General features: G+C 38.4%; 3 protein-coding genes across 4 annotated transcripts in view; 2 read left to right on the forward strand and 1 right to left on the reverse strand.

Moving 5' to 3' along the window:
- The window catches only part of LOC307160070 (uncharacterized protein), a 719,517-nt gene that overhangs the window by 558,903 nt on the left and 142,481 nt on the right, over positions 1-18,133 (reverse strand). The window lies entirely within an intron of this gene.
- Positions 1-18,133, forward strand: part of LOC307160071 (uncharacterized protein) — a 130,926-nt gene that overhangs the window by 99,034 nt on the left and 13,759 nt on the right. For both annotated transcript variants that reach the window (XM_079873885.1, XM_079873886.1), the window contains 4 exons: positions 6,250-6,325; positions 7,504-7,699; positions 7,789-9,619; positions 17,838-17,916. In XM_079873885.1, coding sequence (XP_079730011.1) covers positions 6,250-6,325; positions 7,504-7,699; positions 7,789-9,619; positions 17,838-17,916 — 2,182 coding nt within the window. The remainder of the gene's footprint in view (positions 1-6,249; positions 6,326-7,503; positions 7,700-7,788; positions 9,620-17,837; positions 17,917-18,133) is intronic.
- The window catches only part of dnaaf4 (dynein axonemal assembly factor 4), a 503,354-nt gene that overhangs the window by 8,002 nt on the left and 477,219 nt on the right, over positions 1-18,133 (forward strand). The gene's annotated exons all lie outside the window — the stretch shown is intronic.

The following is an 18,133-nucleotide window of genomic DNA, read 5'->3' on the forward strand; positions in this document are numbered from 1 at the left end:
TAATAAAAAATAAGAACACAATGTAAAAAATAAACATTGTTCTGTTAGATGTGTTTTGACTAGGCTACTTGTTTAATTTAACTTGTTTAATTTAACTTGTTTAATACTTATTAATTAATTAGTAAATATTAATTTAATTATATCTCTAGGTAGGCTATTGAAGATAGCCTATTAACAAAAAATAAATCTTATAGTATATTATATTAAAAAAAATGTGTACTGCCAGTAGCGGCAGTGTAATTAGCGTCGGCTACAAACAAATGTGATACTTATAGGGATCTTAAACGTCGGGACTTCTACGTGTCAAATAGCATGCATCCACTTCTTTGTCAGACAGTCATTGCTTGGAAAAGCATTAACTCAAATATGGTTGTCACTGCTTATTATTTGTGCAATGAGGGATGCTACAGTGACACCTCGATGTTGCTTCAGCCATTGTTGTTTCGACCGGAAGTCGCTTTACACAACAAACGCTGAACCGGATGTGCGTTCTAACTTCCGTGAAAAAGGCCTATAGCCTATAACAGCCTATAAATCTTCCAAAAGATTTCAATAACAACTACGTTAGAGAAAAATATATTGATTATCATATGTTACTTCAAATGTTTCCATTCGTTATGATGATATGAAATGAGATTAGAGTAAAAACATGAAGCCTTTGTTTGGTGCGTTTTGCTTTTCAAACCCACAGCGCGCTAGCCTGGCTAACGTCAGACCTAGTCTCATTTGAGACGTGGTCTGGGAACCACATGTTAATTTTCTCGTATTTGAGGCGTGGTTTATGAATGCCCAGAGCCGTTTATTGGGCGCTACGAATGTCTAACAAATGCGCCTGTACGTAGCTCATAGCCAATCATTTCAATTATACAAAATGACGTATGTAGAGCGACAGAAATTCAACGAGGAAGACGACGAAATAAACTTGCGTTCTAAACTATTAAGAACACTATCTAAGGCTGCATCGAAAAGTAACTTCGCGTCTGATGCCATGTTGTATCCATAGATATAAACAAACTGCTTCGGTGTGTCGCATAGACGTCATCATCGTCTTGCTGCTCCCTCCCCGTTCTGTGATTGGTTCCCTTTTTGAGGGGGAAATCTGGTCCTTGGTATCCAGGCTGCCTAGCAGCGTGAATAAAATCGCACTGCGTTCAAGGCAGCATGGGGAAACCCAGGCTAACAGTGCGCTCCAAAATATGATACATTCAAACCCACAGCGCAATCCAAAATATGATACATTCAAACCCACAGCGCAATCCAAAATATGATACATTCAAACAGCACAGCGCGCTCCAAAATATGATACATTCAAACATCAGAGCGCGCTCCAAAATATGAAACATTATGGTTACCATATTATACATATCTACGTTTGAGCAGATTAGAGGATGGATACCCGACCCGAGCCCGACGGGACCCGTCGGTACCCGACGGGCCGGGCCGGGTTCGGACAGATATTTACAAATTATGTTCGGGTTCAGGTCGGGCTCGGTCACATCAGCGCGATAAGGCATTGAACATTTTAAAACAGCTTATTATGTAGGTAGCCAATGTGCCTGATGCTTTCACTTGATGCAAACGTTCGTTTTTGTGATTAAAATACATGTAAAATATTACCATAACATCTGTCTTCCTGTGTGCGGAAATTTGTTTATGTAGCCGTGACAACGAAACACGTGCATGCGCGCCTGCGTTAAGTGCGCTTGTTGCTCCGTGCGCGCTGATGCACTCATCCTGCTGACATTTCCGAATGCCTTCCTACAGTTGCTTAATAAAAGCGGGGTTTCCACACAAACAAACGTACATGTGTTATTAGTATGAGAAAAAAAATGGGATTTTAACTGTCGGTCTCGGGTCGGGCTCGGACATAAATATCATTATGCCTGTCGGGCTCGGGTCGGGTTCGGTTACTGCTCTGTCGGACGCGGGCCGGGCTCGGACAAAAAAATTCGGCCCGATCCGCACTCTAGAGCAGATATCCACAAACACGGGTCTAAATATTATAATATTCACCTTATATCTAGCAACAGTTCAACTGCAATGTGAAGTTTATGCAACAATAACAAACTAATAATTAAGAATTTCTTACCTTACTTTCTTGTCTTCAAATCGCGTTCTTCTTCTTCTGAGGTAAATCCGATGTAAGCTCACGGCGTGTCTTTCCAACTCGACGAAAAGCTTGTGAAGTTTTTTGGTGCTTTGTTTTTGAGGTAACGAGCGCGTTCCATGTGGACGATTTGCATGTCAATCTCTTTTGCGCGAGTGGGCGTGGTCGAATTAAAAATAATGAGCAAGGGTTTGAGATACTGGACATCGTGTTGGTTTTATACATATTACTTAAACAGAGAATATTTGTTTTCAGTTTGAATCCGATCATTTAAAAGTACACACTTAAATGTTTATAAAGGTATATGGCTCATAAATGTGTGACAAGTATTCGCTGAGTTTTGTTTCAGTTTATAGACGTGCTCAAGAAAAAAAAGTTCACCGCGACGGAGAGGCAGAACGCACACCCTGTTTATTTTCTTTATTTTACAAAAGCACAATGTTTTGATTTGATTGTAAGTGGACACATACAAAAGTAGAAATATCACAGATTCTTTTTTCATATTTCTTTTTTCTGTATGACCATAAATGACGGAGTAATTTAAGTTTATGTTGCTACAATGTGAAGAAAATCCAGCAAAACGCGGGGGCGTGTTTGCCGACCTCAGAGTGTTAAACAAGATGCTTGACTTTAATAAACAGAGCATTTAAGCATCAAGAACGGAAAAACATAAACGCTGTCGGCTACACTGAGATTCGATCTCAGATCGCTTGAAGCTCCGAGAGGATCATGTTGTTGCATTGACCACAGAGCTATCGTCTGAATACTGTTAAACTAATGTCTTATGCTTTTACAAAGCCTCATTGATGTGGCCTAATATTTTTTCCTATTGCAATGTTTTATGTTGAATTTTTTTTTTCATTATTCAATTTATTCAATTTAATTTCAATAATTTCAGTATTGTGATTATGAATTCATTCAATGTTTCATTTGAATTGATTTGCTACCAGCTTTCAATCGCTCTCAATGAGCCGCGCTGACACTTTGCAAAGTCTGTGATTGTAGCGCCTCTTAGCGGTAAGAGGCTGCAAATACACACCCGCAATTTACCGCCGCGGGAAAAGTATTATTCTGGTTGAGTACCATCTGTACATGATATTTACCTCAGGTATTTGCAGGTAAGACGTTTTTTTTTATAAAGTCCGATGCGGCGGCCGGGTCCTCAAACTTGTGTACAGCACCATTGGAAAAAGTGATCCGCAACACAGCAGGAAACAAAAGGCCAGACTTAACCCCGGGGCATGAGTGAAGGAGACGTTTTGAATCCTTGAAAGCAGCTTGTTTCACAATCTTCACAATCACAAACAAGATATCTTATTCCCATCATGAATCAGAGGAGATAGCTGTGCGGCGCGTCATAGAATCTCATCACAGGCTTCAAAAGTAGTGAACTCTAATGACAAAGGGACGGGGGGGCTCCCCCTTCCTTGGCCTCTCGCGCAGTGTGCGATGTGCCCTGTCTAGTAGAGGTTTCTCCTGGAGATGCAGCAAGCTCTGCAAAAGCTGAGAGACGAAGTCAGCTGGATGCGAACCCTCTACTCCCTCGGGTAATCCGACGAGGCGAATATTGTTCCTTCTGGATCTTCCCTCCAGATCTTCACATTTGGCATCCAGTTGTACCACCTGTTTTTGAAGCGTAGATATAACGGATTGCATTTCAGTTAGGCGATCACTGTGATCAGATGCTGAACGTTCCAGTTCTCTGACAGTGTCAGCGTTAGCGTCAACTTTCTGCTGCAAAGGGCCTAGCCAGTCTTTAACTTCTTGTCTAACTGTGACGATCTCTGACCACAAATCCGATGACAATGAGTCAATTTTCTTGCATATATCATTTTTGACCGACTCCAACATGCCCTGAATGAGAGTTATGTTTGCAGATGAACTGTCGGTAGAATTGATGTTTGCTGAGGCCCCATCAGCATCCTCTGGCGAGTGTGCAGTTTTGCCACTCTTACCCACGTCGGTTTTCGCTCGAGATGACGACATATTCGTGACTTACAGTCAATATGAGTGATCCTTCTAATGTTAGTAAACTAGTTTTTCAACTTGTATAAAGAAATTATACAAAACTGTGCAAGTAAATGAGTAAAATGAACACTTTCTCTCAGAGCAGCAGGGAAACACGTCTTACAGCCTTGCTAGAAACAGCGCCCCCCCCCCCAGGGCTTGAATTACAAATCTGTGGGCAGTTTTTCTACATCCTTTTGTGAACGTCATTTTACACTTGTATGCTGCACAGCGGGTCATCTTAAAAGTGCCATCGGAGCTACCAATCTCTGTATAACGGCCGTTGGAGCCCTCTGCTGGTAGGGAATCGTAAGATGGCCGCTCGGACACTTCCGGTGGCATCACTGCCCGCTGGCAGTTTAGAATGTCATGAGCTATCCAGTCAGTATATAGACCAGTGGATAGAACTAGGGATGGCTGACGCGAAACAGTCGTTCCGAAGCTTTGCGAGATCCCGAAGCACAGATGTTTCGAAACACTGATCCGAAGCGTGATTCAAAACACCCATGTCATGTGACTATGGCCAAACGAAGCCTCGAAGTGTTTCACTAAGTGTTTCATCAGGTGTGGTCCGCCGAATCAGCGTTTGATTGACACGGTCGGGAACAGACCACACAATCGCACATCTGTATAAAAGTGAAATCAACGTATATTGACCTCGTGGGTTTTTGTGAGAGGAGTTTGATTTTGAAATTGCGGATTTTTGGTGATATAGTGACATTTGATTAGTTATAGGCTATTTAGGCTTACATTTAAATTTACACAACACATTGACTGATAGTCTAGAGACAGAGTATACATATAGTGACACATTAATAGATACATAGATATAAATATATATAGACAGCTAGATTAATAGATAGATAGATAGATACATATATAGATAGATTATAGATACATATATAAATACATAGATAGATTATAGATAGATACATAGATAGATTATATCTAGATACATAGATAGATTATAGATACATATCTAGATACATAGATAGATTCATATAGATAGATACATAGATATATAGATAAAATGGAGGCTCCCCAGAAGAGATGCCGTACATCTGTGGTGTGGGAGCATTTCCGTTTAGAAACCCCAAATAAAGTGAGATGTGTGTATTGTGATCGGCTGCTAGCCTACTGCAACAATACATCATCCATGATACGCCATTTGAGGAGAATCTGAAATTTGCGTATTTGCCCAGAACTCATGATCCACTAACTTACTGGAAAGAGAGAGCAGTAATCTTTCCTCATTTGTATGTCCTAGCTAAAAAATATCTTTGTATGCCAGCAACAAGTGTCCCTTGTGAGAGGATTTTTTCAAAGGCTGGAGAAATTATCTGTAAAAAAAGAAGTAGGCTAAGTCCTTCCACAGCAGAGAAATTAATATTTTTTTTATAAAAATCTCTAAAATAGTGAGACATTGTGGCTTGATTTCTTTTATTAATATTCATTTTGCAGGACCAAAATAACATTATGCACAGTGAGGAGCCTATAGGTTACAAGCTTCACATATTTGAAAAATACAATAATAAAAAAACAACATTTTTTTTTTAATGGCTGGTCAAGGTTGTTTCAGATCAACACCTGCAAGTGACCACTAGGTGTCACCGTTGAGACGGGTGTCGGATTGATTCGAAGCCTCGAAACAATATGGCCCATTTGGTTCAACTGTTTCATTGCTTCACGAAGCCTCGATCTGCCCACCACTAGATTGAACCCATGTGCAGCTTTGATTATAATAACATAAGAAAACAAAAGCATGACATGAATCAAGATCATGGCATGACGCTTACCAACAGCAGTTACAGTGGAACAAAACTAGACCAAGACACACGGCAAACATTAGGGCTTAAAAACACACAAGACTAATGACTAGACAAGGGACACCTGTGAACAATGAAACGATGAACCAATAACAACATGACACAACAGACAAGGGAACACATGTCTGGATCGCATGACTTGAACAGGGGATCACATGACAGACATGAAACAAGAACATGAAACATAACCAAATTGTGACATTTGTTTGCAAAAAAATGCTGTTTCCAGTTCTAGTTTTGTCTAATATTGCACATGCTGTATTTTATTTAATATACTATAAACAATGACCACATTTATTTTGCTAACAGGATTCCATACAAGAAAAAAACAGACTTTCAGAGTTACCGCTTCAAGAAGTTCAGAGAAAATCTCAACTGCTTTCAGGTATGGAAAAATATTCTTTTGTATTTATTGTTCACATTTATATTATAATAAACAAATGGGGTTTTCAACAAATGTAAAATAGTGTATTTTTAGTTAAAAAAAAGACAACTAATTAATGTATTTAGCATTTTCCCTAGCATTTTAGTTGTGTACACATCCACATGTCAACAATGCTAGACTCATATATTTTCATGTTGGTAGACAAGCAGTTTCATTAAACTTGCAATTATATGTAAACAATATTTAGCAACTCTACAATTCTGTATGATTTGTAATTTATGTATGATTTGGGGCACAGTGATATTGACGTTCTGTAATGTTAATTTTGCCTACCTTAAAGCAGAACTTGGTAACTTTTTTAACTTAATAAAACTGTCTAGAAATCATTTGGATGGTTAAATAACCTGTTCTGGTGATATTGGTGACTTTCCCCGCTCCCCCCAGCGGTCCCAGGCGGAAAACCAACCTTGCAACTTGAGGACTACCGTCCCGGCAAGATAGAAATTGGAAGTCTCGTGAGAAGCGAGAACGAGAACGAGCGCGAAACACGAATTGCTTTACGGCAATTCAACATAAACACACACGCATGTATGATGTATCTCTGGTATTACCAGATTACCCACCTCGGTAGACATAGCTCCACACGATACGGTTGGCTTGCTCCGATCAAAACAAACGCACATGAGCAGCGGTAGAGAGGGGGAGGAGGCCGCTGCAAGTGAGTTTTTTACGACCGTGTTGTGAAATATACGCCCCCCACAGCTGTAGAGGGAGCTCGTGGGGAAAACGAAGTGACTAGAGTTCGCTAGAGTTGCTGAGTTCTGCTTTAATTCTGGTATGTGTGTTACATTTACTGCCTTTGTCTAAGAAGTTAACAGCATAATCCAGCAGCAGCAATGCGCCTGTAAAATTGCATATAGGCAAACACTTGTTTGTCCTTTAATTAGGTACTTTCAATAATTTTACCTAAAATTATTGCATACATAGTTTGCTCAAGCTAACTGGTGTTCTGGAGTTTTCATTTTTATTTCATATGCTATTTGTAGTTTCACATTATCACAGCTTCATTAATGCTTTTACTTCTGATGTCTGTAATTTGTTTAACCATATGTTTCATATATGGATGTGAATTTGGTTACATTTTGTTGTTGTACCCATCTTTGTTTTTATGCTTTTAGGACCTTGAGCAGAAAATAATTGTATTCCTAAAGAATGAGCTGGAAAAGTTTAAGAAAATACAAAAAAAGGAGAACACCCAATACTTTGTGCAATACTATATAGATGACATGTGTAGCATCAAAGAAGCAGCTCTTGATATCACACTGCACTTCCTAAAAATTATGAAGCAAGATGAACTTGCAGATACTCTAAAAGGTAAGAGGCTCATGACCATCTGTCATGTTGTCATTTAAAGTCAGGAAAGAAAAGTATGATCAAGTATTTTTATTTCTGTTTGTGTTTAGATGAGCTTGTCTTGTCTATTCATCAACGAACACTTAAATCGAACCTGAAGAAGAAGTATCGATGTGTGTTTGAAGGAATTGCAAAGCAAGGTGACTCCATAGATCTGAATAACATCTACACAGATCTCTATATCACTCAGGGTGGCAGTGAACAGGTCAATACAGAACATGAGGTGAGACAGATTGAGATTTCCAGCCGTGCTGAATCACAAGAGATACAGATTGAATGCACAAATTTGTTTGAATCACCTGAACAAGACAAGCAGATTAAAACTGTAATGACAAAAGGAGCTGCTGGCATCGGTAAATCCATCTCGGTGCAAAAGTTTATTCTGGATTGGGCCGAAGGAAAAGAAAATCAAGATATCAGCTTCATATTTCCTCTTCCATTCAGAGAGATGAACTTAAAGGAGAAAGAAAAACTAAGCTTAATGAACCTTGTTAGTCAGTTTTTCCCAGAGATAAAAGGACTGAACCTTACAAGAGATGATAAATACAAAGTCCTGTTCATTCTTGATGGATTGGATGAATGTCGCCTTCCTTTAAACTTTAAGGACAATGAGACGTGGCGTGATGTATCGTCACCAGCCTCTCTGGATGTTCTCCTAACGAACCTCATCAAGGGAAATCTTCTTCCTTCTGCTCTCATCTGGATCACCACCAGACCAGCGGCTGCCACTAAGATTCCTCCTTACTGTATCGACCGCGTGACAGAGGTCAGAGGGTTCAATGATACACAAAAGGAAGAGTACTTCAGAAAAAGATTCACTGATGAGAAAATGGCCAACAGAATCATTGATCACGTTAAACAATCAAAGAGTCTCTTCATCATGTGCCACATCCCAGTCTTCTGCTGGATTTCAGCCACTGTTCTCCAGAACATTTTGGAGGAGAAAATAAATAATACAAAAAATCAGACTGAGGACGCCTCTATAACACTGCAGGAATCAAATACTGAAGACATTCCCAAGACTCTGACACAAATGTACACACACTTTCTCCGCTTTCAGATCCAGCAGAGCAGACAAAAGTATGATGGAGAATACAGACCAGATGTTTCCTGGGATAAAGATGCCATCCTTTCACTGGGGAAACTGGCATTTCATCAGCTGGAAAAAAACAACCTGATCTTCTATGACACAGACCTGAAGGACTGTGGTATTGATGCCTCTAAAGCATCAGAGTATTCAGGCATGTGTACACAGATCTTTAAAGAGGAAACCGGAATCATTATTGGTACCATGTACTGCTTTGTTCACAAGAGCATTCAAGAGTTTATTGCAGCCCTTTATGCACATCTTTTTCTAGACATCAGCAAGAAAAGTGTGTTTGCTCAAGAGTCTACAGAGCAGGAAAACAAAAATGAAGCCATGATTGATTTGCTGAAAACTGCAGTGGACAAGGCGCTCGCAAGTGACAATGGACATCTGGATCTTTTCCTTCGATTCCTTCTTGGTCTATCACTTGAGTGTAATTATCCACTCTTACGAGGTCTGTTGACACAGCAAGACAGAAATGACCACATCAACAAGGACATAGTTCAGTACATCAAGCAAAAGTTAGGAGAAAATTTATCTCCAGAAAGGTCCATCAATCTGTTCTACTGTCTGAATGAACTGAATGACCAAACTCTGGTTAAAGACATTCAAACACAACTTAGAGAAGGAAGTCTCTCATCTGCTGACCTTTCACCTGCCCAGTGGTCTGCTGTGGCCTTTGTGTTGATGACATCAGAGGAGGAGCTGGGGGACTTTGAGCTTGAGAAATTTAAGAAATCAGACGAGTGTCTAATTAGACTATCAGCGGTCATCAAAACCTCCAAAAGAGCTCTGTAAGTCTTTTACTTTTTGTTTTTATCTGCTTTAATTCATAATTGTATACCATCTATGAATGTATACCATCTATATAGTTGCATTTACCATCTATATAGTTAATTTATATCAGTAGTCATTTATATTTTTCCTCTAATGAATACAGTGGAAATAAAGTCTAATTTTACTATTTTATTATAATTTTAGTATATAAGTATTATGTAGAAAACTCTGTAATCTGTAATTCTTTTGTAGGCTAAATGACTGTAACTTGACATACAAAAGCTGTTCGGCTCTGGCTGCAGTTCTTGGATCAGATTCCAATCTGAAAGAGTTGCACATGAACAATAATAATCTGCAGGATACAGGAGTGAAGATTTTGTATACTCTTCACTCCTGCAGATTTTCTCTCAGACCTATTAGTCAATGTCGATAAAGCATTAATTGTTGGAGATTTTTACATACACGTAGATAATCCAAATGATGCGTTAGGGGCTGCGTTTACAGATTTATTAAATTCATTTGGGGTCAAGCAAAACGTCACCGGACCAACTCATCGTCTTAATCATACACTCGATTTAATTATATCACATGGAACCGATCCAACCGATATAGATATCATTCCACAAAGTGATGATGTCACTGATCATTACATGGTAACTTGCATATTACGTACTGCTGTAATATGTCATGCGGCGTCGCGTTATCAACCAGGCAGAACAATCCTTCCATCCACCATAGATAATTTCTCAAATTGCTTATCTAATCTGTCTCAGCTGCTGCCTGAACCCAAACAAACAGATGAACTAGAAGAACTAACTAGCACTATGAGCACCATTCTCTCTAGAACATTGGATGTGGTTGCACCTATTAAATTAAAAAAGGTCAGAGAGAAAATTAAAGCACCATGGTACAACAATCCTACGCATGTTCTAAAGAGAGAAACCCGTATTTTAGAGCGTAAATGGAAACAAACTAATTTAGAGGTCTTTAGAATCGCGTGGAAAGACAGTATGTCACGTTATAAAAAGGCCCTAAAAGCGGCCAGGGCTGAGCACCTCCGCAAACTAATAGAAAACAACCAAAACAATCCAAGGTTTTTATTTAACACCGTGGCTAGACTAACAAATAAACAGACGTCACCCGAACAAAATATCCCGTTACAGTTCAGTAGTAATGATTTCATGAACTTCTTCACTGAGAAAATAGAAAGCATCAGAACCACAATTGTAAACGTTCAATCTTCAATTGCGCCTTATAATTCAGCCTCAATTATCACCCCGCAAGAACAATTACAGTGCTTTAATAATAATAATAATAATAATAATGACTTTATTCAGGACTCAAAATGGAAGGTCCATAGTACAAGTAAAAGAAAAAAAAACAAAGAAAAAACAATAATTACAACATAGCAATAAAATATACAGTACATAGAAATAAATTAATAAAATATCAATAACTTTCACTTGTAATATACAAACAGGAGCGCCAATGTCTCCACAGTCTAGATGTATACCTGACAGAGCTATAATCATTGTGGGCTAAAGCTTGTATAATTCTATTTTCTGAGGCAGACATTCTACACATGTATCGAAAAATAAGATTTCTTATTAAGGCAGAACAGGTAGGCACACCAACATTAACAAACATTTGACTAGCACTACACCATCTTGGTTGTTTTAGAAGCAGTCTCATACCATCATTATACGCTACATTCAGTCTCTGCATGTTCTTTTTGCTGTAAGACCGCCACAGGAGGGCAGTATAAAGTGGTGTACAGAATGCTTTGAATAAAGCTACCTTTACATAAGCAGAACACATGCCAAATTTACGTGCAAGCACATTAGCCTGAGCATATAACTTGCGACACTGTCTATTGATGTCCTTATCATCCGATAAATCATTTACAATATGATGGCCAAGATATTTAATCTCATCACACTCTTTAAGGGCAGTACCAGATAAAAAGAAATCAGGGAATACTAATTTCCTGTCTTCTTTACTTCTAACAATCATGATATTGCTCTTACTTGCATTATATTTGATATCAAAATCTGCACCGTACTGAGAGCAAACCTTCAACAGTTGTTGTAACCCAGCACTATATGGGCAAATGATTACCAAATCATCTGCATACATAAGGTGATTAGTGAGAGTATTGCCTATCATGCAGGATCCTGTATTACATTTATTTAATTGTTGTGACAAGTCATCCATATACACGTTAAAAAGGAAAGGTGACAAAATACCACCCTGACGAACTCCGTTACTAACAGTAAAAGGTTCTGATACAGAACCTGTCTATCTCTACCGGACTCTATCTAGTCTTTAAATGCACACCGAGCTTTGGCATGAAGTTCTGCTACATGTTCGTTCCAACCAGGCTTGATGCTATATGCCATTCGCTGTGGTTTATAAAAAAGCCTACTGGCGATATTAAGTGTTTCCACAATTGAGTCATATAAAACACATAAGTCTTTACTATGTTGTGGATTCTTACAATTAATATCACCACATCTTATGGCGTCTTTGGGCAGTGCAATGTTTCCCAGCAACCCATCAGTCCTGACATAATACTTCTGGAAATCTTCCATGGTTAATTTAGTCCAATCTAGTTTTCCTGTGTTAATGCTATTAGCCACCGTAGTTAACATTGGTAAGTTTTTAACATTTAAAGACAGAGAAAACGGTATATGATCGGCAATGGCCAAATCATAATGAATCGTCATAGCATCCAAAGAAGCGTGTGCATCAGTTGTACATACACAATGATCTAACCATGAGGTGGTATGCCATGCCTCACTGATGTAAGTATAACTATTATTAGGCAAAAGGACCTTGCTTGACAGTATTAAACCAATGTCAGTGCAAAAATGCATTAAGTGATTAGCAAACAGAGTTAGCATCAGAAATATCAGCATTCATGTCTCCTACAACAAAAATACAGGTTGAAGCATTATCCTGAATAAAAGAGCCAACAAATGCTAATCTATTTAAGTATTCAGCTTCATTTTGATAACACTCATACGGAGTGTATATATTCAAGATAATAAACTTTTTATCATGACAATTAAACTCGATACCAACAGCCCAATCCACTGCCAATCTTACCACTGATATTAGTGAATCATAGTTCTTATTCCAGAGGATAGCCACGCCCCCAGCAGGGGCGTGTCTAGAAGGGGGGCACGGGGTGGCACCGGCCCCCCCTGTAATATGATTGGCCCCCCCTGGTGCCCCCCCAACATCATTGGGCTAGATTTACTGTCAACATGACAATGCCCAACGCCATTGGATCAGAGCACTGTCAATCACTGCTTGATTTGCGATTCGCAAAGCAGAATCACTGGTCTGCGTTTTTCAAACAGGAGAGAGAGACACCTCGACACGTCACTGTTTATGGTAACTTATACACACTCAATTACAGTATATATTTTGAAATATCGCACCGTATGTTAGTGTGCAAGGACCTTAACGTTAGATTAGCTAACGTAACTTCGTCAGACTAACGTTACTGAATAGAGAGGACTTGTCAGTGTTATTCAGCGGCAGCGCACTCCACCACATAAATATAAAAGAGATATACTACTTTATGTTGTTTTAAAGACTAAAGGCACAATAATATTTGTGGCATGGTAAACATTAAAATGTGAGAATGTTAACTAACACCATAACTACATGCAACTCTGTGTAATTTCGATACTTAATGTTTTTTTTTTTTTTTGCAGAATTGGGGGGAGTTGAGAATGAAAAGAGGACAAGTCTTTTTTTTTTTTTTTTTTTTTTTTTTTATTAGAACAAAACTGTGTGGTCCAAAACATGCAGTGCCACATTTAATACCATCTATATTAGGGCACAGGGCATTGCAAATATTTTTGAAATCGTGCTTAATGTTTTCTAAACAAGTATTTATTTCCAGTTGAATTTTCTTATTTCCCATGGGCCCCCCCTCACTGGTTCTTGGTACCCCCCCATTTATAAAATCCTGGAATCGCCCCTGGCCCCCAGATATCCTACCTTTGACAATTTTTGTACTTAGATCAGTGGTAGATTCCCCAGCCGCATAAAATCCATTATGTATTGTATTTAGACCCTCCAGATCCTGTTTAGCTAAAAAAGTCTCTTGAATACACACAACATCACAACTGTCAAGAAGCTTATCAACCACAAAGCGACGTGACTTATCCCCTGCACTGTGCCCGAGGCACAGGCCACGCGCATTATATGACCCAACCCGAAACTTCATATCAGGCTTTTTAGTAACGCCGAACATAAACTCCTGCCGGCCAAAGTTGTGGATCATACATTTCCTTTACTTCATTGCATTCAGCCGAGACATGAAACTAACTGAACCTGTTTCTTGACGATACAATCTTCCGACACTTGACTGATCTGCCAAGTTTTTTAGACAGATAGTTACTTAAGGTGTCAGCTTCAAGATCAGGAGCAAATCTAGTGGCAAACACACTCACCAGCTTGGTTTTAACCACTTCAATATTACTCCCATCACCGGTTCCAACTATTCCAATCTGCTTTCTCTCCCTTCTCGCTGGTTCACGAGTGTTATAGGGTTTTGTCTGTATGTCCCGCAACAACATTCGCGTTCTTCTGCATCTGTTTTAATCGTCGACCATCTTTCACAACCATGCTCCATTTAGGTGACTGTGCTTGTGCTTGTGGAGGCATATTCAGTTCCGCGGTTCCGGGTGGGATACCTGAAGCCAGGGAGGTCGCAGATCGTCCATCTTCCTCCCGACCAGTACCGGTGGTGTGGTCACAAACTGGTTCACAAGGCCTCTCCAATTCGGCCACACGCTGGTTCACAGCCGCAGTAACCGCTCGTAAATCCTCACACACGCTTACTTGAGTTTCCATGATATTTTTCATGTCGGACACTTCCTTATTTAGCTGTTCAATCCTGCCAAGGAGTGCTGATACATCAATACTGCTAAATGTAACAGGTGGAAGCTCATCCAGATAAAACGAAACAAATCTTGGGATATCTTCCCCGCTTTACAACTATAGAACAAAAAGAGTTAAATAAACTTATCACTTCATCTAAAACAACAACATGTTTATTAGATCCTATACCAACTAAACTATTGAAAGAAGTGTTACCTGTAGTGGAAGATCCTCTCCTCAATATTATTAACTCATCTTTATCTTTAGGTCATGTTCCAAGAACATTTAAACTGGCAGTTATAAAACCACTCATTAAGAAACCACAATTAGATCATAATAACCTAGCAAATTATAGACCCATTTCAAATCTTCCATTTATGTCTAAAATATTAGAAAAAGTGGTGTCCGCTCAACTGGGCTCTTTCTTGCAACAAAATGATATCTATGAAAAGTTTCAGTCTGGATTCAGACCGCACCATAGCACTGAAACTGCGCTCGTTAAAATCACAAATGATTTACTTTTAGCTTCTGACCAAGGCTGTATCTCAATACTAGTTTTACTTGATCTTAGTGCTGCGTTCGATACTATAGATCACACAATACTCTTAGATTGACTACAAAATTATACTGGTGTTGAAGGACAAGCAATTAAGCTGGTTCAAATCATACCTATCTGACCGCTACCATTTTGTCTATTTAAATGGAGAAAAATCGATCATAACTCCAGTAAACTATGGAGTGCCGCAGGGATCTGTGTTAGGCCCTCTGTTATTCTCAATATATATGATGCCACTTGGAAATATTATAAGGAAACATGGAATTAGTTTCCATTGTTATGCTGATGACACTCAAATATATATTTCATCACGGCCTGATGAAAACGCTAAATTTTACAAATTGACAGAGTGTGTTAAAGATATAAAAGATTGGATGACGCGTAATTTTCTTTTATTAAATCCAGACAAGACAGAGGTAATACTTATCGGTTCAAAAAACCGCCCACAAAATTTCGCACAATACAACTTTAACATCATAGGATGTCCTGTTACTTTATCCTCTACAGTAAAAGACCTGGGTGTTATACTCGATTGCAACCTGTCTTTTGAAAATCATATTTCATATGTTACAAAAACAGCCTTTTTCCACCTTAGAAACATTGCTAAGCTACGTAATATGCTATCAGTTTCTGATGCAGAAAAGTTAGTTCATGCATTCATGACCTCGAGACTGGATTACTGTAATGCTTTATTAGCTGGTTGTCCTGCATCCTCAATAAACAAGCTACAGTTAGTCCAAAATGCCACCGCTAGAGTTCTTACGAGATCAAGAAAATATGATCATGTAACACCGATTTTATCATCACTGCATTGGTTACCTATAAAGTTAATTACACTTGTATTAATTACAAGATATTGCTACTGACTTATAAAGCCCTAAACGGCTTAGCTCCAGTCTATTTAACGGATCTTCTATCGCCCTATAATCCATCGCGCTCTTTAAGATCACTAAATTCAAGGCTTTTGGTCATACCTTGGATATCCAGAACCACCAAAGGAGGGAGAGCATTTTCACATTTAGCTCCAAAACTCTGGAATAGTCTTCCTGATACTGTTCGTTGCTCAGACTCGCTCTCCCAGTTTAAAACTAGATTAAAGTTGCATCTCTTCAGCCAGGCATTCATATAATATTTTTAATCTTACAGTTCAAACTACAATCCGGCCTCTAGCTCATAAATGCCTGGGGAGAACTGGCCCCCGACTGAGCCTGGGTTCTCCCAAGGTTTTTTTTCTCCATTAGGTCACCTGATGGAGTTTTAGGACACTATTAGGTCACTTGATGGAGTTTTTCGGTTCCTTGCCACTGTTGCCTTTGGCTTGCTCAGTTGGGGATATTTTGGGGATATTTAATTTAATTTTATCAATCAATAAATTCCACTAGAAACAAACCTTGTTGTATTATTTTAATTTAATACTGTGAAGCTGCTTTGATACAATCTGTATTGTGAAAAGCGCTATACAAATATACTTGACTTAACTGGACGGGAGAGTGTAAAGTGTAAATTGGAGACACTTTGGTAAGTTATTTGATGTAACAATTAGAACAAAGGGAAATATTGTTAATTAATTGTGGTAAATTTTTTAAATATTTTAAATATTATTAAGAATGAACTGATATAGCGGAGGTAATATCTGAGTTGACTAATCTGTTCATCCAATGAACATTCAGTATAATCAAGGTCAAGGTGTCTTTTATTAGTACCCAAGGGTAAATTTGTTGTGCAGACAGGAGATTGAGCAATCCATATTTAAAAAAAATCCATAAAACATTAAAACATACAGTAAAACATAAATCATTGTAATAATGTCCAAAAGTATAAAAACTCTTAAGAAAAAGTTCATGACAATGTGCCTCTACACACACACTCACCCACCCCCTAAATAGCATAAAGTACCATGCATAGCAACGAATGTCATTTTCTGCTATTTTTAATAATTCTATTGCTGCAGGTACAAAGTATTCCTATATTGTCTAGTTATCCACCTAGGGGCCACAAACTGACAACCAGAGTGTAGGAGCTGAAAATCAGCATATAAAGGGTGGGAACAACCTCTAAAAATAGAACTCGCCTTATGCTGCAGCTGGTTAGACCTGCTAGGTTAAGTTGTGGTTCACCTATAATCTTATTAGCCCACGTGACAAATTGGTTCAAAGAATATTTTTTTTCTTCAAAGATAAATTACCAAACCACGACACAAGGGAGAATGACAAGACTGATTCAATAAAAGCCATAGATTTATCAATGTGAAATCTGGAGCATTCTGAGGCAAAACAGACACTAATGTTGTTTTTTACATACAGTTTCACAGTCCTTTTCAAAATTCAATTTAGAATCAATGACTGTCCCAAAATATTTGTAGCCTTCTACACAATCCAAAATGAGTGATCCTTCTAATGTTAGTAAACTAGTTTTACAACTTGTATAAAGAAATTATACAAAACTGTGCAATGAACAGTAAAATTTACACTTTCTCTCAGAGCAGCAGGGAAACACGTCTTACATCCTTGCTAAAAACACACAAGACTAATGACTAGACAAGGGACACCTGTGAACAATGAAACGATGAACCAATAACAACATGACACAACAGACAAGGGAACACATGTCTGGATCGCATGACTTGAACAGGGGATCACATGACAAACATGAAACATAACCAAATTGTGACATTTGTTTGCAAAAAAATGCTGTTTCCAGTTCTAGTTTTGTCTAATATTGGACATGCTGTATTTTATTAGATATACTATAAACAATGACCACATTTATTTTGCTAACAGGATTCCATACAAGAAAAAAACTGACTTTCAGAGTTACCGCTTCAAGAAGTTCAGAGAAAATCTCGACAGGGTCTTTCAGGTATGGAAAAATATTGTTTTGTATTTATTGTTCACATTTATATTATAATAAACAAATGGGGTTTTCAACAAATGTAAAATAGTGTATTTTTTGTTAAAAAAAAGACAACTAATTAATGTATTTAGCATTTTCCCTAGCATTTTAGTTGTGTACACATCCACATGTCAACAATGCTAGACTCATATATTTTCATGTTGGTAGACAAGCAGTTTCATTA

The sequence above is a fragment of the Squalius cephalus genome (assembly GCF_949319135.1).
Source record: "Squalius cephalus genome assembly, chromosome: 6".
NCBI classification, from domain to species: Eukaryota; Metazoa; Chordata; class Actinopteri; order Cypriniformes; family Leuciscidae; genus Squalius; species Squalius cephalus.